A 26,999-nucleotide genomic window follows, 5' to 3' on the forward strand; every position below is an offset into this window, starting at 1 on the left:
TATCAAACCAAATGATAGCATTATGTTTAATGTTGAAATATTAAAAGCAATGACATATGTTCAGAAATGCAATTATAGGGCCTCCCTGGTGGCTCAGGCAGTTGAGTGCCGCACTGTGAAGCTGTCCGCAGCCACTGCAGTGAGGGTTCGATCCCAGCCCACTCGGGAGAATCCCACATGGCGCCGCAGACCTCTCCTGTCTTGCCAACTGCTCCCCTCAGCGGTATATTTCGGACAGTCTACCTGTTCTGTTCCCCACTCTGTCTCTGGTGAATCCTCTCACCCTCCCGTGCATCTGGCCTGTACCCTGCTTCATGTATAAAATAAATCTTAAAAAAAATGCTATTATATAAGATAAAGATATCCACTAGTGCTAAATTTCTCTAAGTTCAGTGCAACACAGTTTGATAAAAGAAATATACAAGCTATAAAAATTAATTAAAAAGACAAATTATTTGCTAATATAACTACAAAGGTAGAAAAGTGCATAGACTGGAAACGCAATAGAGTATTCGCTAAAGTAGTTAATTATAAAAGTAAATGTTCAATTACAAAGTAAATATAATTTCAAATGATAATATATCATATATAGGTTGATTATGTCATTTGTTCTTCATAGGAGGACAATTTTGAGAGAAAGGAGGGCATTTAAAACATAAGACAACTGACTAAATTCAAATAGGGTCTAAGGATTAAATTATAATAATTTACCTGCGATTTCTATGGCTCTTTTATGATTATATAAGAGAATATTTTTGTCCTTAAGAAATATGTTCTAAAATATTTAGATGAGGGAGTGCTGAATGGCTCTGAAAAAATAAGTTCCTTTACACTGAAATTTCAACATTTCTGTAAGAATGTGATTGTTTGAAATTTTTAAATTTATTTTTAAAAATTTTGGGCCTCCCTGGTGGCACAGCGGTTGAGCACTGGGTTGCGAAGCTGCCCGCAGCATCCTAAGTGTCGGTTCAATCCCCGGCCCCCAGGAGAGGGTCCCACATGGCGCGCAGACCTCTCCTGCCGTCCGCTGCTCCCCTCAGAAGTGTACTTCATCCGTCTGCCTGTTCTGCTCGCTGCTCTGGCTCTGGTGAATTCTCTCACCCTCCCACGCTTCTGACTGTCCCCCAGTGCTTGCATAAATAAATAAAATAATCGTAAAAAAAAATTACTTTTAAAAATTTAATAGGTTTTTCATATGATGATTTTTAGACTTAGGAAATACATGAGAAAAAAATTAATTCATAGGGGCCTCCCTGGTGGCGCAAGGGGTTAAGCACCGCACTATGGAGCACTCTGCAGCCTCTGCAGCACCAGTTCAATCCCTGGCCAGCCAGGAAGCAACCCACATGGCGCAGCAGACCTCTCCTGACTTGCCCGATGCTCCCTCAGCAGTGTACTTCTGTCAGTCTGCCTGTTCTGTTTCCTGCTCTGTCTCTGGTGAGTCCTCTCACCCTCCCACGCATCTGGCCTGTACCCCAGCACTTGTATAAATAAAAAATAAATCTTAAATATATATATATATATAATTCATAATAGCAAGGAAAAAAGATCAAATGCTCAGGAGTGAATATTACTCATTGGCATAAAAAGACACTTGCAGAAAATGGTCAGACTGAGAAAGACAAATGTTGTGTTTTCACTAATATGTGAAAGATAAGGCAATAAAGCAAACGAAACAAAATAAAAAACAAATCCTTAGATTCTGACAACAGAGTGGTCACCAGAGGTGAAGAAGGGTGAGAGGCCTATAACCCAGGTAAAGGGGGTCAATTGATTGGTGGTGCAATCATAACGTACCATACATAGATGTTAAGCTCCAATGGTAATAATACCTAAAAGCCTATAATTAGTATATAAACCAATGTTATTTCAATTTTAAAAGAGTGATCACCAATGGTAAATCTTATCAGAAATATAATGCTTCAAAAATTGTAACAGTTCAACACTAATTTGTAAATAGACAATGCCAAATGAAATAAATCAGAAGAAAGAAAAATACCAGATGGTGTAATTAATATGTGGATTATAGAGAAATCCAACTAAGGTCAGATAAAGACAAACTTAAAATCCAACCCTTGAAAACTGACTGTAGAACTTAAGCAACCTGAGGGGAAAGCAAGTGGGGAAATGCTAAGAATAATGAGGGAAGGGAGGGCCTCCCTGGTGGCACAGCAGGTTGAGCTGAGCGCTGTGAAGCTGTCCGCAGCCTCTGCACCAAGGGTTCTATTCCCGGCTGGCCAGGGAGATACACACATGGCACAGTAGACCGTCTCTGACTTGCCTGCTGCTCCGCTCAGCAGTGTTTTCAGTTCATCTGCCTGTTCTGCTCCCTGCTCTGTCTCTGGTGAATCCTCTCACCCTCCTGTGCCTCTGGCCTATACCCCAGATCTTGTATAAATAAATAAATCTTAAAAAAAAAAAAAAACAAGGGAAGGGAGCACATTGGACTATAGTGGTAGATCATGGGTGATGTGGGTGGATGTACTATGGTGGCCATACCTGAGGGGGTATCCCAATATTACCTCAATTAAAAATATTAAATAAAAATAGCTAGATTGATAAATATATCCCCAAACATTATCATTTCAATGTATAATCAATTCCAAAAAAAAATACATGGAAAAAATAATAGATTCCAGAAATGAAGCCAGAATGTACAAGATAATGAGGCATGTAATAAACACAAATTAATAGGAAAAAGATAAATTACTCAATAAGTGGTATTAAAACAGTTGATCATTTAGAAAAATAATTAAAGTATAGCCTTGCCTTACACTATTCTAAATTATAATAAATCCAAGATGCACCAAATAGTTAATAAGCTTGATATTTAAAAAATAATAATTAAAAATACTGTATAAGTACTAAAAAAATAGAAAATTATTTTTAAATCTTGTAATGGAGAATGACTTTTTAAGCAAGAATCCATAAGAGAAGACAAAAAACTATACAAACATTCTAAAACCTTTATATGACACAAAAATCATAAAGACCAAAGACAAAATGCAAACTGAGAAAAATATTTGTGAAGTACATGCCACTGGGCTAATTTCTTTTATACACAAAACAGTTACCTGAAATTAAAGGAAAACAAACCAATGAATGATCAAGGGACATAAAATGCTTTTCACATAAATACAAATGATCACAAACATGAAAAGATTCTAAAGCTTACTCTGAAAGAAATGCAAACTTAACAGCAACAAAAACTCTTCAACTAATTCATTGGCAAAAATTTTGTTTGTTTCATAATATATTGGTGTAAATGTCATGAAATAGAAACTTGCATATATGATAATTGGACTAGAAATTAGTACAACTTCTTTGGAAGACAATTTGACAATATTATCAAAATTTGAAATGCACCATTCTATGGCCTTCCAATTCTATGAAAACATTTGATTACTGACTCAAAACAGTTGTAAAGTATGTTTATTTGATTTTAACAGCAAAACTGACTAAAAGCAATTCCCACTAAACTAGACAGAATCAGGTCAAGAAAGCACACTAGTCTATTTTAATGTATTTACATTTATTAAATGTATTTTAGTATTTTCATGTAGAAAATTGATACAAAGTAGTGTTAGTCAGGTATTAGAGAAACTGAAGGGGCAAAAAGGAACACTAAATAACATACAAAATACAGATATATGACTATTTTTGCTAATGAAACCAGGGAAGATGTTAAATCACTCAATTTAGGAAGCCTAGAGCAATGGCCTTTCCAATTTAAGACTACAGACCTCTGAGGACAGGGCACCAGCTTTGGGTTTTGGAGGGTTTGCTATTTCTATTAATATTGGGAAATTGGGGCCTCCCTGGTGGCGCAAGGGATTAAGATGCAGCACTATGAAGCTCTCCCAGTCACTGCACCATGAGTTCGATCCCCAGCCAGGGAGGTGACCCACATGGCGCAGCAGACCTCTCCTGTCTCACCCGCTTTTCCCCTCAGCAGTGTATTTCAGTGCTTCTGCCTGTTCTGCTCCCCACTCTGTCTCTGATGAACCCACTCACCCCCTGCATCTCTGGCCTACACCTCAGTTCTTGTATGCATAAATAAATAAATCTTTAAAAAAAACAAATTAATTAATTAAATATTGGGAAAACTGCAAATGAAATAAACTGGTGCTGTTAAAATAAACAGATGAAAAGACAAACTGCTACAGAGATACTCACAAGAAGGAAAAGCAAACCAGTAAAAGAAACACTTCCTTAACTTTCTCTTGCCATCCAATCTCCCTCTAATACACTAATGAGATCATAAATAGGAAACGAGCTGGCTTCCTGGAAGAAACTGGCTGCAGAGTCTCAGCCCCAGCATCATAAAGCAGAATGCAGAAGGATGGGTTGAAATGCAACACAATAGCATAAAAAATGGCACATCATTAACAGGATTGTGGTGTATTTCAAGCAATAAAATATAACCACTAAAATGAATAAGATACCTCTGCATGAGCTGATATTAAAAAGTTTTTATAATATACAGCATTAAGAAGTGAAAAATACAGGTTTGAAATAGGATAATAATAATAATGACATACAATAATAAAAATATAGAAATACACTCATACACAAAAACATACATAGAATTGATACATACATATGAAAATAAATAGAAAATTTCAAGGAAAAATATACTTTTTCATGATGGTTACTTCTGAGAATAAAATGAGAGTGTGGGTCAAGAGGAAGACTCAACTTTTTTTTTAATTTTATTTTTATATTCCCCATATAATTGCAACCCCCTTATTTTGACCCCAATTCCTCCTTTCCCCACCCCACCCCCATAGTGTGTCTCTGGTTCATAGTTGTTTGTTGATTTTGATTTTTTCTTTCTTATAGTTATTCTTTTTCCTGGTCCCTTATTCAGATTTTCTAGATTCCTGCTATGAGTGAGACCATCAGGTATTTTTCTTTTTCTTTCTGGTTTATTTCGCTGAGCATGATCCCTTCCAGCTCCATCCATATTGCTGCAAATTGCATGTCTTTATCTTTTTTGAAAGCTGAGTAATATTCCATTGTGTATATGTACCACATCTTCTTGATTCAGTCATCTATTTTTGGGCATTTGGGTTGTTTCCAAAGCTTAGCTATTGTAAATAGTGCTGCTATAAACATAGGGGTGCAGGGAAGACTCGACTTTTTAATATTCTCTTTGTGTAATGCATATGCTATTTACAAACTAGTTTTTAAAAGAGATCTAGTCACCAAAATTTCCATAAATAATGTGATATATGTTCATTCTTCTTTTCAGTTACCAATCATCCGCATGCTAGGCATCAGGGATATAGATATATAAAGGATGACCACTTATCTCAAGATATTGATCTATTAAGAATCATAACCCTAAAGCCCAGGTATATAAGATATCCAATGTGAGGTTAAAGGTGATAAAAATAGCACGGGGATATAGAAAAATGCTAAGAAAGTTCAGAGATATGAGAGACATCATGTCATACCAAGGAGGTCAGGAATGTCTTTGTGAAGATTAAAGAGGTTGAGCAGAACTTCGACAAACTGGAGTCATAAGAACTAGTAGAGCACGGGAGAGGGAAACCTCAAGAGGAAACATGAGATACTGCAAAAAAAAGCATAGCAAGGATTATGATAGTGCAACTCAGGGAGTAACTTTCCCCTGAGAACTCTCAGCTCTTTCCTTAGAGACCAAATAAGGACAGAATGTCAACATAATTGCTAGGTTACATTGGTCCCTGATCAGTAAGTTGCATCTGCACTAGGGCAAAATGCAGATGATGTACAAATACCTGATGGAGAGCCATTGAAATGGGGTACCCTGAGTATAGAGACTCTTGTAACTAATAGATTCCTTGCGGGATAATTGAAAACAGTGCTTCTGACATTTTTATAAGAGATATTGGTTATTGCAGGGTATGAGATTTTTATTTTAAACCAAGGTGATTCAGCACTTGCCTGTGTGGCAGCTTTCATTACCATAAACCTGAGCTTGTAGGCTGCTGCCTAAGTAGCTGTGAAAACTGCACCAACACAAGGGGAACACCTGCCCCTGACCTAGAATATTATGATGCTATGCTCTATCCTGAGCACATGTGTCAAATGTGGCCATCTGCATGCTGAATTAAACACAGTAAGTTCTTCTGTCCCCATGATCAGCGTTGCAGATGAGTTAAAAAAACATCAATTAAAACATTTTAGCTGTGGGACTCCCTGGTGGTGCAAGGGTTAAGACTCAACCTATGAGGAAATCTTTAGCCACTGCAGCACAAGTTTGATTCCCAGCTGGCCAGGGAGAAACCCACATGGTGGGACAGACCTCTCCTGTCTCACCTGCTGCTCCCTTCAGCAATGTACTTCGGTCCGTCTGCCTGTTCTGTTCCCTGCTCTGTCTTTGGTGAATCTTCTCACCCCCTGCATCTCTGGCCTGTACCCCGGTTCTTGTATAAAAATAAATAAATCTTTCTTTGAAAAAAAAATATTTTAGCTGTAGTGGAGAATTATATCAATGGAAGTATAAAGTCTAGCACATGAGAAACAGATTTTAGGCAAATCATGAAAAATGTAAATGTCAGGTTGAGGAAAATGGATTGTAATCTACATTTTGGAAGGGAGTAGGACCCAGACAAATTTTAAGAGCGAGTTAACAGCACCAAATTCCTATTTGAATTACATTTCAGAAAAGTCATTTTGTCTACAATATATGTCAGAAAAATGACAAAAGTTCAGTTTAGTTAAAGGTGATGGACTACTCTGGAAATTGCTGAAGAACTGATAATAGAGGATGGATGCAGGAGGTATTTCTGAGATAAACTGCCCAGAACAGAGCAGCAACTTGAGACTTGGGGTAAAGGGCAGTTTTGGGGGAGGGGGGAGCGTCAAGGCCTAGTATGATTTATACTGGAAAGATCTGACTGGCAATGCATTACAATTTACTTTCAAGGTTTCTTGCCTGAACCCCCAGTCATGACCAAGCTCAAGATACCAGACTTAATTATTTCTAAAGACTGCTCAAGATTTTTGCACAAAAATTCACTGAGGTCATTATAGGAGTGGTAAGAAAAAAGAAGAATATATGTTTTTTTGTCTGTTTTTCAAAAAAAAAAAAAAAAAAAAAAACCTGTCTTTTCTCCTTTGGGATTTAAGAAGAAAAATGTCACTTTTATAATGCAAAAGTTGAAAAACAAATTTTCTACTTTTTCTTTTCCTAAATTATCTTATGGTCTTTTCCATAGGGACTATTACTGATTATAAAAACAGAAACATACACAAACACTTGTTCCATCTTGTATTATTTCTTAGAATTTCCACTCATTTCCTTTAGCTCTTTTTGTAACCTTGTTTTCTTTATACCTGACAGAGTCTGCTTCTCTGTCTTTCTTCTCCACTGAAACACCTCCCATTTCTTATTTGCACTCCTGGGATTTGAATGGTTTAAAATGGAGCAATTTTCACTTTTCCAGAAAAATGTATCTCTTGAAACTTCTTTAGCTTCTAAAGAACTGAAAAACTCTCAAATTACAGAAAATAACCTTGAAGTGTTAAGGAAGGATGACACAGTTTTTTCAAGGTTCTGTAAGTATATGCCATAAAATGAAAAAAAAAAAAAGAGCAAAGAAAAACATTCATTTAGGAGTACTCTCTTGTTTCTTAACTCCTTGAACTGTCTCTGGTCTTCTCTAGAGTACTTTTTTCCCAAGATATCTTTGCATGTTCAAACAAGTGTAATGCATCTACAGATGCCTTGTGCAACTTAAATCCTTTTGTAAGAAATCATTTCTCCCAGATAAACCAGTAGTCAAAATACAAAATACATTTTTAACTTGTCCTCTCTCATAAGGATAAGCTCAATAAGTAGGAAGAAAATAGAATAGCATATTAACACCCCCCAAAAGTAGCTAAATAATGTATACTCCTAATCAAAATGAATATGAGTTTCAGGTGGAGTAAAAGGAATTTCCTCTAGCTAAGCACTGAAGGATAGATTTCTATCTTCTTCTAAAAATTTAAGACATTTTTCTTTTTCCTGCCTTTTCAGGAAATCAGCTTCTAATAACAAGTCATGTGAGTACCTAGACCAGATCCTGTTTCACCAAGGTGGTTAAACTATGGTAGGTTTTGCTAAGTGTAAGGTTTTTAAAACAATTCTTCTCAACTACAATAAAAATGTCATGACTTTGCTTTAAGAACATTTAACTTTTTAGTAGAGCTAGCAAGCTGAGACACAAGTCAAAGATACCATAGGAGAAGACTTGAAAGTTTCAATGAAAAAACAGTAAGTGACTCAAGAAGTTTAACTATTCAGAAGGTCCGTGTGTCCGAATTTCAGAGTTAACAAGACAGCACACTGGAGGAGTATTTGAAAATGTGTAATATGTCCCCTCCCTCAAAAGTGTGTCTAGCTTACAGGTAAAAATCATTTTACCATGTTACTGGTAAAATGTGTAGGAAGTTTCAGGATGGTGGGTAAGAAAGAAATTAAATTGCTATTGACTTTGTCCTTGCTTTTATGAATATAATTCATTACATTTGATGATACTATGAAGAGTCTTACTACTTGACAACTGTGTGAACCTTAGTATGAAATCTAAACCTCATTATCCTTGATGTTAAATAATAGACCATGCATTAGTTTCTGATAGCTGCTATAACAAATTACCACCAAATTTGTGGCTTAACATAACAGATTTATTATCTTACAGGTCTGAAAGTCAAAAGTCTAAAATGTGTCTCACTGGGCTGAAATCAAGTTGTCAGCAGGATTGCTTTCCATTTCTTTGCTTTTTCCAGCTGGTAGGGGCCACCAGAATTCCTTGTTTTGTGTTCTCTTACCATCAAAACCAGATATGGCTAGTAGAGTCTTTCTTGCCCTACATCACTCAAATGCTTCTTCCTTCCTCTTACAATGACCTTGTCATTACACTGGGCCCACCAAATAATACAGGATTCTCTCCCATTCAAGGTAAGTTGATCAGCAGGCTTAAATTCTTCTGCAACCTTAATCCCCTTACCATGCAGCACAGCATATTCACAGCTTGGGGGTTAGGACATGGATCTCATTGGAGAAACCAATGAGATTATTCTATCTACTATAGACCTCAGGAGTTTCTTATGAGAAATAAGTGATAAGACCACATAGTGTACAAAATGCTATACAGTGCCTATATAAAGTCCTCAAGAAATATTATTCACATATTAAATATGTAGAGAAGATATATATGACTCACTATTGGCAACCTAATCTCATCCAAAGTAAACAAGGATATATACTGATATAACAGTCAAATATTTTAGGTTTTAACCAACTTCTCCTATTTATGTCCACTGCATTTTGAATCATTCCCATTTATATATCCTTATAATTCAGTTCAGTGTGATTACAGATAGAAAGCATCCTCACATAACCTTTCATGAGATCATTGCTTTAGTAGTGAACATCATAGTTTGCTAAGAGAAACTGTCTACTTTACTGGAGCTACCACAAAGACACAGTTAGTGCACAAACAGCACATATCTCCAAAGAGAAGTCAGACATAGAACGCTGAGTAGGAACCTCTAAAGGGAAAATTGGGAGCTTCATTGCTTTCCATTATGCTCCATTCAGCTGAGATCTAAACTGCTGCTGATTTGTCATCTTTTAATCACTTAATAGAAGTTAAGTGTCCTTGGGAGACACTACGAAGAGTAGTACATATTGTATCCCATTGATTATAAGTTAATTTGATCTTTTAACTCCCGGTTATTGAGTTCCCTAGGTTTCTAAAATAATATCATCTCTCAGTGACTTTTTGGGTTTGCTTTTTTTGTACTTATAAAACCTATACAGTAGACGCTGTGGTTTTTGGCAAAATTACATTTAACATGCATAGGAATACAAAACTTTTCTGGCCTACAAAAAATTTTCCCAATAATAATAAAAGCATATAAAAGTAACATATGTAGGAATTGATTTGGTTTAAATGAAGGACTGTCTGTTTAACACAAAAATATATCCCATGAGGGCCTCCCCGGTGGCGCAGTGGTTGAGCGCTGGGTTGCGAGGCTGCCCGTGGCCTCTGCGGCGCCGGTTCCATCCCCGGCTGCTCCCCGGCCACCAGAGGAGGGTCCCACATGGCGCGCAGACCTTTCCTGCCGCCCGCTGCTCCCCTCAGCAGTGTGCTTCGGTCCTTCTACCTGCTCTGCTCCCTGCTCTGGCTCTGTTGGGTTCTCTCACCCTCCTGCGCTTCTGACTGTACCCAGTGCTTGTATAAATAAAGAAATTCTTAAAAAAAAAAAAAATATATATATATATATATATATCCCATGAAAGGATATCAACTAATATTTGTGGCATTATTTTCCTTGGAGAGCATGATTATTGATTTAAAAACATGTATTTGGAGAAGTTAACTCATAGTAAGATTAAAGATTAGCTTTTATAAGTCAATTTTATAAATCTACACAGATGGGTGCTTTACCCTTCCTCACATTCACAATTAATATCTTTCTTATTTAAAAGATTTATTAAAATTTCAAATACTACATTTATGTTTCCCTTTACTATACATTATTTGTCAGTTGGTGGTGGTAAAATAATAAGACTATGAATTTGATGGCTACAACAAGAAGTTTAAAGAAAATGTTCTGGGATTAGATTGATTGTATAAATTAAGAAAATACTTTCAGTTGTGTGAACCTTAAAATATTTAGCCCTATAATTCTTATAAAAATATAAATCAAAGACTAAAAAATAAAAATAAAAGACAATAGGAATAAATTTCAGAGTCAGAGCTCTGTCTTGTTTGTTATGTTTTTTTTTTTTTTCCTTTGAAAATTTTAAGACCTGTCAGAATCAAGGGCCCTGACAACTGGTAAACCAGGAGATCTCACTAAACCTTTGCTATCTATCCTCTTTAAAAGTGTTCGTTATTGGACCTTCTGAGAGCTCATAAAGATCCTAATTTTACAAAACAAAATATTTGAGACCTGTAGAATCAAAATGGTTTCAAAGCAGAATTTGTACATCTCTGTTGACTCAATTCAATACAATGTCAGTAAGATTCCCAGTGTCCCTGCCAACCATCAAACACCTTCATGCCTCACCATATCTGGCTAAGTACCATTGAAAACATTGACAAACCCTCAACATATTCTCTACTCACTTGGTATACTGCGAAGTGAAGGGGGAGGCACATTGTTTACACTTATCATATGAGACAATATGGCTGCTGGAAGAGAAGATATAGGCATCTTGATGGCCCAAAGTTTAAAAAGAACAGAGGCTACTTCAGAGGCATATGTTCTCTCTGCCTTAAGACATCATAAAGCAGAACTCTCAAGGTACTCTCTGATAGGTTGAATACTACAGAATCTTATTGTTCACAATTCTTCTATGTATATACAGCATTTCCAAGAGTGAAATCTAGACCAGTAAGTAATATATCCTAATCAAGTGAAATCTATGAAAGAGGCTTTGTGGACTATAAAGAGTAGTTGGAACTAAGAGGGAAATTATAATCCATCAGACAGATAAAACAGAATTAACAGTACATGAGTCTAGGGCCTCCCTGGTGGTGCAGCGGTTGAGCACTGGGTTGCGAAGCTGCCCGCAGCCTCTGCAGCGCCGGTTCGATCCCCGGCTGCGCCCCGGCCACCGGAGGAGGGTCCCACATAGCCCGCAGACCTCTCCTGCCTCCCGCTGCTCCCCTCAGCAGTGTACTTCGGTCCTTCTGCCTGCTCTGCTCCCCGCTCTGACTCTGGTGAATTCTCTCACCCTCCCATGCTTCTGACTGTACCCAGTGCTTGTATAAATAAATAAAAATAATAATAAATCTTAAAAAAAAATAGTACATGAGTCTAGGTCAGATGAAAGAATTCATTTCATTGGTTGTCCTCCACAGAGTTAAAACAATTCAACATAAACAATTCAAACATTTATGTTTCAAAATATAATTACCAAAACTCACTTAGGTAAATAATGTATTATTTATCATTGACTAATCTGTCCTATACACATGACTATAATAAATTGCAAAGTAAAGTAAATATTATTTTACTAGGAGTCAAAAATATCCAAATTAACCAAAATGTTTATAGTGTCTATATAAGCTAACCCTATTAGCTTATAAGATACAATATATGTGTAAATGTATAAAAATGAAACTTAATGATAATTTGTACTGCTTATTTCATTATATGTCAAATTTACTAAGAGAAAATGAGCATTTAATGTAAAAATATTGTCATGAGATCCTGACTCAAACTTTTTCTCATTCTAAATTTTTTCTGAGGTAATTTTTATGTAGTCCAAAATGGTAAGTTCTATTGTGAGATTTATTAATAATCAATTTAAAATCCACTTATCAATATATTATTAAAGAAATAAATCTATTTTGCAGCCCCAATTGACCATCATATGCTGGAGTACACATTTAAATATCTATTTATAATGTATAAATAATGGACTACTTATAAGAAAAATCTTGCATTTGATTTATTTCAATTTTCCACCACATGTGGACATAAGCAATAATATTTCATGTGCTCGAAAAACTGTTCATCACCACTTATTATGAGGAAAATGCAAATAAAGTACACAATGAGATACTATCTCACACCTGTGAGAATGCAGACTGGCCCAGCCCTCATAAAAAACAATATAGAAGTGTTTCAAAACATTAAAAATGGATCTGCCATTTGATCCAGCAATTCCACTCCTAGACATCTACCCAAAAATTTCAAAAACACTAATTCAAAAGGAAATTTGCACTTCTGTGTTTACTGTAGTGCAATTAAGAAAACAATCTAAGTGCCCAGAAACAGAAATGGATCAAAAAGATGTGGTATATATACAATTTTTATAAGGCCCAGTGTTATAAATGTGAGGCGATATCTCATTGTGGATTGGATTTGTATTTTCCTGACGATGAGTGTCTTACTTTTAACCTATAGCAAAAAGAACAAAAATACTAAACTTGAAATGAAATTATTAGTTCATGAAATAATAAGTAGATTAAGAAATGAAAAACCACTGGACATCCACTCCTTCTTCAAAATTATTAAGCTGTATTTTCTCTATGAACTGCAACAACTAGTTTTCTCTGTGTTCTTCAGAAAGTACTTATAAAATCTAGAATCTCTTTATAAATAAGAATGTCATCTGAATATAGAAATCACTATGAAGGTGAATCTAGATGGTATTTGATTTTTTTTATTTTTTTAAATAATAAATTTTATTTTTATATTCCCCATACAATTGCAACCCCCCCATTCTGACCCCAATCCCTCCCCTCCCGCCCCCCACCCCCCAAAAAGTGTCTCTGGTTCATAGTTTTTGTTGATTTTGATTTTCACTTTCTTATAGTTATTCATTTTTCTGGTCCCTTATTTAAGTTTTCTAGATTCCTGCTATGAGTGAGACCATCCGGTATTTTTCTTTTTCTTTTTGGCTTATTTCACTGAGCATGATCCCTTCCAGCGCCATCCATGTTGCTGCAAATTGCATGTGTTTATCTTTTTTGAATGCTGAGTAATATTCCATGGTATATATGTACCACATCTTCTTAATCCAGTCATCTATTTATGGGCATTTGGGCTGTTTCCAAAGCTTAGCTATTGTAAACAGTGCTGCTATAAACATAGGGGTGCAGGTGTTCTTTGGAATTGATGTTTCTGTATCCTTTGGGTAAATACCTAGGAGTGGAATTGCTGGATCATATGGAAGCACTATGTTTAGTAGGTCCAGAAATCTCCACACAGCTCTCCATAGTGGTTGGACCAGTTTGCACTCCCACCAGCAGTGCAGAAGAGTTCCTTTTTCTCCACACCCTCGCCAACACTTGTTGTTGCTAGTTTTTTAATATGTGCCATTCTCACTGGTGTAAGATGGTATCTCATGGTAGTTTTGATTTGCATTTCCCTGATTACAAGTGATGTTGAACATTTTTTCATATGCCTGTTGGCCGTGTGCATTTCCTCTTCAGAGAAATTTCTTTTTAGCTCATCTGCCCATTTTTTGACTGGATTATTTTCTTTGTTGTTGTTGAGTCTCATCAGCTCTTTGCAGATTTTTGTGATCAGTCCTTTATCATTAGTGTTGGGTGCAAAAATGTTCTCCCAGTTGATGGGGTTTCTCTTTGTTTTTGTTATTGTCTCTTTTGCTGTACAGAAGCTCTTTAATTTGATGTAGTCCCAGCTGTTTATCTTTGCCTTCACTATCACTGCTTTGGGTGATGTGTCTGTAAAGATGTCTTTGATGTGCAAATCACGTAGTGTTTCGCCTATATTTCCTTCTATATATTTTATGGGTTCAGGTCTTATGTCTAGTTCTTTAATCCATTTTGAGTTGATTTTTGTGTATGGTGTGAGGTAGTGATCAAGCTTCATTCTTTTGCATGTAGCAACCCAGTTTTCCCAGCACCATTTATTTAACAGACTTTCTTTGCTCCAATGCATAGTCTTTGCTCCTTTGTCAAAGATTAGTTGACCATAAATCTGTGGGTTTATTTCTGGATTTTCTATTCGATTCCATTGGTCTGTGTGTCTGTTCTTGTTCCAATACCAAGGAGTTTTGATGATTATGGCTTTGTAGTAGAGTTTGAAGTCTGGGAGTGTGATGCCTCCATTCCCTTCTTCTTTTTTCAGGAGAGCTTTGGCTATTCGGGGTTTTTTGTGATTCCATATGAATTTCATCAATAATTGTTCTATTTCTTTGAAGAATGACATTGAAATTTTGATTGGAATAGCATTGAATCTGTAGATTGCTTTTGGTAGGATGGCCATTTTAATAATGTTTATTCTTCCAATCCATGAGCAGGGGATGTCTTTCCATTTCTTTGTGTCTTCCTCTATTTCTTTTAACAGTGTTTTATAGTTTTCTTTGTAAAGGTCCTTTACCTCTTTTGTTAGATTTATTCCCAAGTATTTGATTTTCTTTTGTTTCAATAATAAAGGGGATTTTTTTTTCATTTCTTCTTCAGATTTATTATTAGTGTATAGGAAGGCTTCTGACTTTTGCATGTTGATATTGTATCCTGCAACTTTGCTGAACTGATTGATGAGTTCAATTAGTTTTTCCATGGAGTTTTTGGGGTTCTCTATGTATATTATCATATCATCTGCAAATAGTGATAGTTTGACTTCTTCTTTTCCTATTTGGATTCCTTGGATGTCTTTCTCTTGTCTTATTGCTCTGGCTAGGACTTCCAGTATTATATTGAAAAGCAGTGGTGAGAGTGGGCATCCTTGTCTTGGTCCAGATCTTAATGGAAATGCTTTCAGCTTTTCACCATTGAGAATGATACTGGCTGTTGGCTTGTTATAAATGGCCTTTATGATGTTGAGGTATGTTCCTTGTATCCCAAGAATTTCAAGGGCTTTTATCATGAATGGGTGTTGCACTTTGTCGAAAGCTTTCTCAGCATCTATTGATATTATCATATGGTTTTTATATTTCTTTTTGTTGATGTGTTGGATAACGTTGATTGATTTTCGGATGTTGAACCATCCTTGTGTCCCTGGAATGAATCCTACTTGGTCGTGGTGAATTATCTTATGGACACATTGTTGGATTCTGATAGCTAAAATTTTATTGAGGATTTTTGCATCAGTGTTCATTAGGGAGATTGGCCTGTAGTTTTCCTTTTTTGTGTTGTCCTTGTTTGGTTTTGGTATTAGTGTAATGTTGGCTTCATAGAACGTGTTTGGTATTGTCCCTTCCTTCTCAATATTTTGAAAGAGTTTGTGAAGGATAGGCACTAATTCATCTCTGAATGTTTGGTAGAATTCATTTGTAAATCCATCAGGTCCTGGGCTTTTGTTTTTGGGGAGGTTTTTGATTACCATTTCAATTTCGCTAATTGTAATTGGTCTGTTCAGGTGTTCTATTTCTTCTTTATCTAGCTTTGGGTGATTGTAGAGTTGTAGGAATTTGTCCATCTCCTCTAGATTGTTAAACTTGTTTCCATATAACTGTTCATAGTAGTTACTGATTATTCTTTTGATTTCTGCTGTGCCCATTGTGATTTCTCCTCTTTCATTTGTGATCCTGTTTATTTGTGCTTTCTCCCTTTTTTCCTTTGTGAGCCTGGCTAGGGGTTTGTCTATTTTATTGATTTTTTCAAAGAACCAGCTCTTGGTTTCATTGATCTTTTGGATCGTTTTTTTAGTTTCAATTTCATTTATTTCTGCTTTGGTTTTTATTATTTCTTTTCTTCTATTGGTTTTGGGGTTTTTTGTTGTTCTTTTTCTAGATCTTTGAGCTTCGAGATTAGGTTGTTTCTTTGAGTTCTTTCTTGTTTCTTGATGTGAGCATCTATTGCTATATATTTTTGTCTTATTACTGCTTTTGCTGCATCCCATACATTTAGGATATTGGTGTCCTCCTTGTCATTCAATTCAAAGAATTTTTTAATTTCTTCTTGCATCTCCTCATTAGTCCAGTGGTCTTCCAGTAGTGTGGTTTTTAATCTCCATGAGGTAGGAAAGTTCCTTGCCTTCTTTTTATGGTTTATTTCTAGTTTGATGCCTTCATGGTCAGAAAAGATGGTTGGTATGATTTCAATCTTGGTGTATCTGTTGACGTTTGTCTTGTGCCCCAGTATGTGATCGATCCTGGAGAACAATCCATGTGCGCTTGAGAAAAATGTGTACTCCGTTTTTTGGGGGTTTAGTGTTCTATAGATGTCTTTTAAGCCCAATTGCTCTAGGTCCTTCTTTAGAGCTTTAGTTTCTTTACTTATTTTTTGTCTTGTTGATCTATCCATTGTTGATAGTGGTGTGTTGAAGTCTCCCACTACATATGTGTTTTCTCTAATGTCTGTTTTCAGAGAGGACAACAGTTGTCTGATATATTTTGGTGCTCCTTCATTTGGTGAGTATATGTTAATGAGTGTTATTTCTTCTTGAAGTATTGTCCTCTTGATCATGATGTAGTGGCCATTGGGGTCTCTTTTTATTTTTTTGAGTTTGAAGTCTGTTTTATCTGATATAAGTATAGCTGTTCCTGCTTTCTTTTTTGGTCCATTTGCTTGTAGGATTGTTTTCCATCCTTTAACTTTGAGCCTATTTTTATCTTTTGTAGCTAAATGTGTTTCCTGGAGACAGCAAAAGGTTGGGTTTTGTTTCTTAATCCAGGCTGCAACTCTGTGTCTTTTTATTGAAGAGTGTAGTCCATTTACATTTAGAGTTAATATTGATATGTTAGCATTTGTATTTGCCATTGTGTTTGTCTTTCCTTTGATTTTATTTATTCTTTTAATAACTTCTTTTTTTTGGCCTTCTTTCGTTGTTATTCGTCCTTCTGAGGTTCTGGCTTTAGGATTCCTTGTAGTATTTTTTGGAGTGGGGGTTTAGTCATAATGAAATTCCAGAGTTTCTCTTTGTCTGGGAAGGTCCTTATTCTTTCTTCATAGAGGAAGGAGAGCTTTGCGGGATAGAGTATTCTTGGTTGGCATCTGTTTTCTTGGAGTCTGTTGACTATGTCCCTCCACTCTCTCCTTGCCCGTAGTGTTTCTTCAGAGAAGTCTGATGTCAGCCTGATTGGTTTCCTTTGAATGTTATCTGTTTCTTCCCTCTTGTCAGCTTCATTATTTTTTCCTTGTCCTGGATTCTTGGGAGCTTTACTATTATGTGTCTTGCTGTATTTTTCCTTTCGTCGTGGAAGTTTGGTGTTCTTCTTGCTTCTTGTATATCAATTTTCAGCCCCTTCTTTGCGTTTGGGAAGTTCTCTTCAATTATCTCCTGGAACATTTTCTCTGTTCCTACATCTCTCTCCTCTCCTTCTGGAATTCCTATAACTCTTATATTTCCTTTCCTCATGGAGTCAGATAGTTCCCGAAGTCTTTCTTCATTCTTTTTCCTTCGTACTTCTCTTTCCTTTTCTGTTTTGGTTCTTTTTATTTCTGTGTCTTCAAGAGTACTTATTCGTTCTTCCATTTCATCTATTCTGCTTTCATTGCTTTTCCCAGAGTTCTTTAGTTCCTCCATTAATTCTTTGATCTCCTGTGTTTCTTTTGCTTCCCTCTTTAGGGACTCAATTTCCTTCTTCTGATCATTGTTTTCCTTTATGAGTTCTGTCATTTTTTTAATCACGGCAATTTTAAATGCTCTTTCTGGAAGGCTCAGAAGTTCTTCCAAGTTACTGTCGTTGCAATATGGGGGCTGGTTTTCTTTTTGTGGTGTGCTTTTTTCCTGAGGAGTTGCTAGGTTGCGTGTGGTTCTTCTACTCCCTACTGTCTGTTTTCTAATTTGTCGTATGCATTGGGACACTGTGTTGCTCGGACTGGCCGGCATCTTGGGTGAACTTCTCCGCTCCCCTCTGGCTCCTCCAGGAGCCATCTCTGGCTTCTGAGGAGCTTTCTGCTGGTTTCAGGAAGACTTTACTGAAGAAATGTCCCTGTTCTAAAATGGCAACGCGGGACTCAGTCCCTGAGCATCCGGTCTCAGGCACACTCTTCTGCGCACCTGGTCCGCCCCGGCCGTGGGTGCCTGTTCCCTCTGTGGGCTCAGACTGCTGGTCAGAAGGGGCCTGGCGTGGGCTAACTTCCCAGCTGGCCACTGTCTCCTCCGGGAGCCTTCTGCCCTTTTCAAGCAGACTTAAGAAATTTCCCTGTTCTATGGGGTGTTAGTGACTTCTTTTCTGGTCGCTAGGTGGCGCCAGAGATCTCTCCTATTGTCCTTGGGGGGCTGTTTTTCGCGCTCCCCACCCCGTGGGACAGGGAACAGAGCAGGAATGGTAGGGTAAACCTCAACGGCTTTGGGGTGCTGTGTCTGCCTTGTGCCCCACCATCGTGGAGAACCCACGCCCCGAACTTCATGCCCCGGGTCTTAGTTCAAAGCCCTCAGGTCCAGGACGTGGGCTATAGCCCAGTTCAGTGGCAAGGGAATGGCGCCTTTTGCACCCCGCTCCCGTGCCTGGGCACCTGGTTCCTGCTTACTCAGTGAGGGACTTTCACCTCAGTGAGGGCCTCCGCGCGCCTCCCCGCAAGCCTAGGTCGCAGGCGCGGGGACCTGGGCAGCCGCAATCCCGGTCTGCGTTTGCTTTTCAAGCGCGCCAAGTGCGCGGCTTTTCCACTCAAGCTTACCGGCCGGCCCGGGGCTGTGTGCAGGTCTCCTCCAGAGTCTCTTTGTTCTCTAATGGCGCCCGGAGCCATTCGCTCACCGCCGTGGCGAATCCTGCAGGGTTCTCCACAGCTCCCGTTCACGGGGTGTGGTGGCTGAAATAGTTCCTTTCCACTCACAGTCCCGCTTGCTGCATAGTTTGTTCTTGTTGGTCGTTTTGGTTTGTTGTTTTCCTCCTCTCTGCTGGTCGGAGAGTGCCGACTCTGTGGGTGGGGGAGGGGAGCAGGGTTCTGCGCTTTCCTCCCTTCTAGTCCTCTTTTATGGCAACTTTCTTCTTCTTCGGGTACTTTCCTGGAGTCGTCCGTTAATCTTCTGTGTCCCAGTTCTCACTGGGACCTGCCGCTTTTCCTCCCTATTAACTTTTTTTAATGGGAGATCTTACTCGCAGCGTCTCCTCGCCGCCATGTTGCTCCGCCCCCCCCCCGCCTATTTGAATTTTTTAAATGAGAGTATTTCTCAAAAGATAAATATCAGACAAATGTTTTCTTTAAAATACAAATATACTATATTTCTTTTTGGTTTTTTATTTTTTATTTTATATATTTTTTACATCATTTTTCATTTTGTAAATGTATGCATTTTAATCTTGGTTATAGTCCCTGTAAAATTCCCACCACCCTTGTTTTGATGTTACTCCCTTCTCCCCGCCAACCCTCCAACCCATAGTATGTCTCTGGTTTATAGTTGCCTGTTGATACTGATTTTCACTTTATTATATTTAGGTTTTTTTCCTTATCCCTTATTTGGCTCTTACTATATTTCTTAAATGACTTTTAATAGCCTTAGCCAATGGTATCAACTTAGTATTTCATGTCATCTTTTTTTATAATAAATATAAGGATTAATCAGAAAAAGGCAGAGCATACTTATACTGGAGAATGGCTGTTTAAAATGATCAAGATGTTATCAACTGTTGATGACTGTAAATGAAAAACATCTTAAATGAAATCAAGTGTTCAAGGAAATAATTAAACATTATAATAAGTATGTAGTCTGGAAAACTACTGAGATAAAAATCCTTGTCAGACTTGATGGCATTAGCAATTCTTGTGATGGCTTTCAGATAAAATTGTTGAAGTGATTTCAATATATCACAAAACTTTAAAAATGTCTTCTCTTATTGACTTTAAAATTATTTCCCTTTATAGGCACTTAAAAACAGATGGAGTCTTTTTATTGAAGATAGCATAAAAGTACAAAATGTTTACATTACCAAGAATTTTAATCAGGGTAGCATGTTAAGCCACATTTTACTAGATTATGAAGTACCCTAATATAGTTTAATGTTTGCTCAAAATTCACTCTGAAAATCACAAACCCATTTGTTTTCCACACACAAGAGCACTTTGAGTTTATCTGGTCAAGATTTACCTCAATAACATGATGAGGGCCTCCCCTGGTGGCGCAGCGGTTGATCGCTGGGCTACGAGGCTGCCCGCAGCCTCTGCTGCACTGGTTCGATCCCTGGCCACCTGCGAGGGTCCCACAAATAAATAAATAAATAGATAAATAAATAAATAAATAATAACACGATGAGAGAAGACGTCTATTCGAATTTCTATTCTTAGCATTGAAATAATCAAATGACTATTCACACTTGCGTACTATATTCTAATTGCCAAGCTAAGTGATTTCCGTGCATTATTCCCTACCTAATTTGATCCTCAAAAAACTCTATGAAACTCAAACTGGTGTTTATTCCCATTTTGCAAATTTCATCATCTGGTTGATGATGAAAATTTCCTAGCTCTTTCAGTCACTGAAATGTACCTCTAGGAGTCAGCCTGTTGGTTCAATTCTGACTGTTCTTTTATGCTATGAATACTGGCTGGCATTTATTCCTTAGGTGTACAATCTATTTTTTTCTCTTGACTTGTCTCCAGATTCATTACTTTGAAGTCACAAAATTTTGCTCTGCTGGTTCTCAAAATTCTTTTAAATTAAAAGTCCTTTATCTACTTTAAACCCAGGAACATTGAACCATGCCTTCTCTGTTCTAAAAAGAAAAAATAATAATAATTATAATGTCCTTTTCTCTTCTTCTCTGTGGTGTTATATGACCAGAGGAGGGAAATGAAGACATGGCAACATTCATAGAACTCTTAGATGTTCTCAAAGGTTCATTTGACTATATTCATAACTGTTTACAGAAGCATTTAGAAGCATAGCTGTGTACAGCACATGATTACTTATCCAACCCTGTCCATTCCTTTCTAGCCTGTGGTGTTATATGACCAGAGGAGGGAAATGCAGACATGGCAACATTCATAGAACTCTTAGAAATGGCATGAAGCATTTTCTCCTTCTACAGGTGAAATCACCTAGTGTCTTCTGTTTCCTTGACATATGATTCTCTTTTCCACTGGTGCAGCAGACAGAATTGGACTCCTTACTTCATCCAATCTAGGTTCAATTTTCTGAAGGTCACATTATAAATCAGTAAGACTGATGACTGAAGTCCAGATTACATATTCTTTTTGCAGTCAAGCTATTCCTTATGCTTAGTGTTTTTTCCCTCATTTTTAAAATGAATAAATATTATTTCCCACTTCACTCAATAACTTGTGCTTACCAGTTAACCACACCATGTGTGACTCATGAAGATACCATACCCAACATCAAATGAGCTGCTTGTAATCCTGATTTTGTCATTTAGGTTTGACATTTTAGAGACTTGAACTTCAATACATTGTACTATTCAAAGTTGCCTGAGGACATATGCTGAGCCAAGCTTTTCCCCAATGAGTCAAGGAAGAACATTATTCTTCCTTCTTTATTGCCCTCGTCTTCCACTCTACACTTCCACAAATCACTATAATATGTACCACACAGTACACTATCTGCACGAGGTGTCCTATAGCAACTTCTGAAATGGCTTGTAATATTATATAAATCGTCCTATTTTTGGCATAAAACATTATTTAGGTAAATATCCATTGTTGTGCATTTTTTTCTCTAGAGAATTTTAGTCATATTATTTCCTTTTCAGAAGGAAAATTTGTTACCAGTCACAATTTTCCAGGTTTTTTTTCTTTTGTTTGTTTGATGGTTGCTAGTGTTTAAAACTGCACTTTAGTGCTTGTAAGACACAATGTTCTTGAACAAAAACAATATATATGCATATGAGTTCATACATTAGTAAACTGTCCATTTGAGTATTTTTGTTAATCCTTATTTTGTTACATAATATCTGCTACAAACAGAACAGATTTATAGGCAATGACAAATTACTTAATTGAAACAAATTAATAGGTCAAATAATAGAGAGGGACAACTATCAAGCAAATCTCACTGAAACACCTAATCTGGATCACACCAATTTTGATGCTTTATCTATTTTCTGTGCTATATCACATTGTTCTTCAAAATTGTGCATGATTCACTTTTTTGATGGCTTGGATCGAAAAAAGAAAAAATCCTAGCTGTTTTTCAGAGCTTGAACTGCTGCTTCCTCTATTAACTGTGTCAGTCAGTTTGATCAGAGAAGCAGAACCACTAGGAGATTATTTAGAAGAAAAGGATGTTTTGTAGAAATTTGAGTTTACACAGTGACACAATTCAAATCCACCTCATCAACTCATTTTCCATCACTTAACTTATCTGATTTACACTTTTCCTCTAAGCAGTCTCCCTAAGAATACTGACAATTGACCAGATAACCATCCAAAATATATTCAATAGAAAGGAGCAACAATATAGTTCAAAATAGTATTTGCATACCAACTGCAAAACTGTTCTTCCAAGCTTCATAAAAATTCTATAAAAGAAAAAATATATATCAAAAATTAAGGGTGATAGATAATACAATGACAAAACCTAAGAATCCTGTGAAATTTAACATGTTAGGATTAATGAGAATAGTGAGGATTGATGATAAACTATTATGGGTTGAACTATGTCTCTCAAAATTGATACACTAAAGTTCTAATTACCAGCACTTCAAATGTGGTATTATTTGTAAAAAAAAAAAAAAAAAATCCTTATGGAGGTAATCAAGTTAAAATTAGGTTATTTGGGTGGACTCTAATCAAATGTGAATAGTGTCCTTAAAAAGGGGAGAAATTTGAACATTCATAGGGAGAAGTTGATATGAAAAACATAAAGGGAAAAGATAGCATTGTGATTAGAATGCTGTTCAAGAATGCAAAGGACTGCCAAAACACCAGTGGCTAGGAGAGGCAAGGAAGGATTCTCCCTTAGAGCAGAGAGAAAATATCTTAGCGACACCTCAATTTCAGATTGTAGCATCTAGAACTGTGAGACAAATTTCTATTGTTTTAAGCCATTCAGTTTTAGGTATATCGTTACAGGAAACTAACACACTATTCATGCTTCATTATGTAGCATCATTCGCCTCTTTACAATGTATTTTTCATTCTATGCCACCCTCTTTAGGTCAGTTTGTAAACTGCACTAAAAACACCATAAGCATTCCTCTTCCACCTTGCAAATTCCTTGGTTGCCTTATATGCATGTGTTCTAGTAACTCTTGTTCATAAGTCCTACCTGCTCTCACTTTTTTTTTTAATCCCCAAATTGGCTGCCACCCTCAAGTTGTCCCCTTTACAAATAGTTCAATTGTGGATTCACTCTCCCAGCTTTGTCCTTATTCTCCCACTTTTTTTTAATACATTTTTTCTTTTTTCAATTTTATTTTTATATTCCCCTTACAATTGTAACCCCCTTATTTTGACCCCAATCCCTCCTTATTCTCCCACTTTAAGATCATACCACACAGTGTGATCTGATTCTGTGCGTGTGGACACTACCCATTCTTGCTGTTCCCCACCTTGCCCATAGCTAGATAAGAAAGCAGTATAGTAAGAATACAGCAAGACCAATAAATATTTTTCTACAACTAAACTTGAAATATTTTAAGCACCAAAACAGTTTTTTTTTATCACTTTAGTGAGCTACTTCTAAAAAAAATAATATATAAATAAAACAGAAGTTGCGAAAATAGATTGGTGGGGCCAATGACTTGTTGCTTCAGGATTATCATTAAGAATTTCAATTATTGGGCCTCCCCTGGAGATGCAGCAGTTGAGCGCTGGGCTGCGAAGCTGCCTGCAGCCTCTCAGCACTGGTTCGATCCCCTGCCACCTGCGAGGGTCTCACATGGCACGACAGACTTCTGCCGCGCCCGCTGCTCCCCTCAGCAGTGTATTTCATCGGTAAGCCTATTCTCTTCCCTGCTCTGGCTCTGATGAATTCTCTCATCCTCCTGCGCTTCTGACTGTACCCAGTGCTTGTATAAATAAATCTTTAAAAATAAATAAATAAATAATTTCAGTTATTATATTACAATACCATAATAGTGCTTTACAAACTATTAAAGAATGCAATACTATCAGAATCTATTAAATGAACTTTAATACCTTAATTTGGGAGAATTTTTTTTTATTTTGACTGTTTTTAAATTTTATGTCACTGACTTCTATCTTCTGTAAATGTGAAAATATCTCACCTTCCAATCAGCATTGTCCAAGAATACCAATTCAACTGGTTTATTAGAATAGTATTATGAACAAGGAAACAAACTGCCAGAGTCCTCTTTCATGGATGATTTTTTTGCCCCAGCAATAGGTTCAGTCTCAGCTCCAGAGAAGGCTGCCTCTTCCAAGGGTCCTCCTTGTGGGGGCAGCTCACGTCCAAGGACTGACATGTATAATGTCACTCAGGTAATGTGTCTCTCTCCCTCTCTCTTCTGTGTGTGTGTGTGTGTGTGTGTGTATATATATATATGTATGTATGTGTATATACATATATGTGCATATACATATATACTATATATACATATATGTGCATATACATATTACTATATATACATATATACACATGCACACATACACATCATTTTTATATTGTTAATATAGAGATATATAGATATGCCATATCACCATACACAGAGATAGATAAACGTGTGTACAAATGTGTGTGAGAGAGATCGAGAAATAAGTATAAGTGGGTGTGTGTGATAGATTATATATTATCATCATTTCAAGTGACTGGATGGTTGTTTGAGAAAGTTTGCCTAAATAGCCTAAAATCTCACCAAAATTCTTGCTGCATTTCATTATACTTGATGGAGTCTGTCTTTCAAAGTACTGCTATTACCGTGTGTTCTGAACTTACCGGTTTTTCTAAAATTTTTAAAGCTTTCTTAAAGTCTTACAGATATTATTTTTTAAGTTTCTGATTGGAGTGATTTTCATTATAATTTATGTAAATAAATTATTTCTCTGATTAAATAAGAATTTTTTATTTTTGATTCAATTGGAAATTTATTTAAAAGGAACTTCAACACATATGGACTGTTGTACCAGGTGCTGCTTGCAAATTCAACTGATTTAGATAATGTTGTGTTATATTTCCTCAATCGGAATTATGTAATTTATCTTTAAACTTGAGCTACTTCTTTCCTGGGCAATTAAAATAAATTGTGTACTAAAAATGTGCTGCCTTCTACTTACACGCTAGTGGTTTCACAACAACATGAAAGAAGAAACTTTCACTTACCACTATTATCCTATTGCAGTGCACATGTGTTAAAATAACCTGTACCAATTGACTTTCATTTGCCGATAAAAGATCACTTGCTTTTATTTATTTTATTTATTTATTTATATTTTACATCATTATTCATTTTTAAACAATGTTTCCTTTTTTCCCCTTCAGGTGTAGTCCCCACAGAATTTCCTCTGCCAATGCACCTGTGCACCATCACCTCAGTCCCCTGTGCTCCTCCCTCCCACCTCTGATCCCTTTCCCTCCTCCTCCCCTGGAGGATGTCTCTGGCTTATAATTGTTTGTTTTTGTTTTGTTGTGTTGTGTTTTGTATTGTTATTATTTTTCCCTGATGTTTTATTTGGTTCCCTTATATTCGTCTTATAAGTGAAACCATCCGATATTTTTCTTTTTCCTTCTGATTTATTTCACTAAGCTTAGTTCCTTCTAGCTCCATCCATGTTGCTGTGAATGGCATTAGATTATCTTTTTTGATTGCTGAATAGCATTCCATTGTGTATATATATGACATCTTCTGATCAAGTCATCTATTTTGGGGCATTGGGGTTGTTTCCAGATTTTACCTATTATGAATAGTGCTGTAATAAACACAGGGGTACAGGTATTCTTTTGAATCAATGTTTGTTTGTCCTTTGGATATATTTCTAGGAGTGGAATTGCTGGGTCATATGGTAGCTCCATTTTTAGTAGACTGAGGAACCTCCAGACAGCTTTCCATACTGGTTGCGCCAGTTTGCATTCTCACCAGCAATGTAGGAGAGTTCCTTTTTCATCACATCCTTGCCAACATTTGCTGTTGCTAGTTCGTTTGATATGTGCCATTCTTATTGGTTTAAGGTGGTATCTCATTGGATCACTTGCTTTTAAAAGTTCTATATTCAATTGCTTATAATTAGGTATCAGTTTCTTGAGCACAATTATGATGATGGTCATAAAGTACTTTGAAAGAGCTACATGGCAAGAAGAAAATAAGTGGGGTTATCATCAGTCATTGTCAACAATGTATTAGTGGTATATGAATCATTTAAAACCCTTAAAAGAGATTCTCAATGTTATACTCACTTCTTTCACATTAAATTATTGGACTGAAATCAAGTTTAAAACATGTTTTGAGTCCCAAATTTAGAATGTCATATCTATTTTTAAGTCTTAAAAGCAGGTGCTCTGGGGGAAATATCATAAAGATTCTTCAAAGGAAAAAAAATTACTCCAGTGGAGTCTTGACTAAACATTGAAAAAGACTGTCAAGCTGAACAGTTGACTGATGATGACCCTAGTTGAGATGTCTGTTCTTAGCTACATTTTCAAAAGCATCAAAGTCATTCTGCAGTCTCCTGGTAAATTGTCAAATCTGTCTGGAATTGCTGTTAAGATCCAGTCATATCTATCTATTCATAAAA

The 26,999-nt window shown here is 36.6% G+C and overlaps 2 protein-coding genes across 9 annotated transcripts in view; one reads left to right on the forward strand and one right to left on the reverse strand.

Annotated features, from left to right (window-relative positions):
* Window positions 1–11,250, reverse strand: part of CNBD1 (cyclic nucleotide binding domain containing 1) — a 255,795-nt gene extending 244,545 nt beyond the window's left edge. For 7 of the 8 annotated variants that reach the window (XR_008550616.1, XR_008550615.1, XR_008550614.1 and 4 more), the window contains exon 1: window positions 11,115–11,250. Coding sequence is in view for 4 of the 8 variants with exons in the window: in XM_054692122.1 (XP_054548097.1) it covers window positions 11,115–11,202 (88 nt within the window). In the remaining 4 variants the exon portion in view is untranslated. Of the gene's footprint in view, window positions 1–5,459; window positions 5,579–11,114 lie in introns of all 8 variants that reach the window. The other variant, XM_054692124.1, reaches the window with a different exon arrangement.
* Window positions 11,251–11,312: 62 nt separating this feature from the next.
* CNGB3 (cyclic nucleotide gated channel subunit beta 3) overlaps window positions 11,313–26,999 on the forward strand; it is a 206,322-nt gene continuing 190,635 nt past the window's right edge. Inside the window, exons 1-3 of the mRNA XM_054692121.1 lie at window positions 11,313–11,382; window positions 21,289–21,382; window positions 24,652–24,752. Coding sequence (XP_054548096.1) covers window positions 24,742–24,752 — 11 coding nt within the window. The 5' untranslated portion in view covers window positions 11,313–11,382; window positions 21,289–21,382; window positions 24,652–24,741. The remainder of the gene's footprint in view (window positions 11,383–21,288; window positions 21,383–24,651; window positions 24,753–26,999) is intronic.

This window comes from Talpa occidentalis, unplaced genomic scaffold, assembly GCF_014898055.3.
Source record: "Talpa occidentalis isolate TD23 unplaced genomic scaffold, MPIMG_talOcc4v2.1, whole genome shotgun sequence".
NCBI lineage: Eukaryota > Metazoa > Chordata > Mammalia > Eulipotyphla > Talpidae > Talpa > Talpa occidentalis.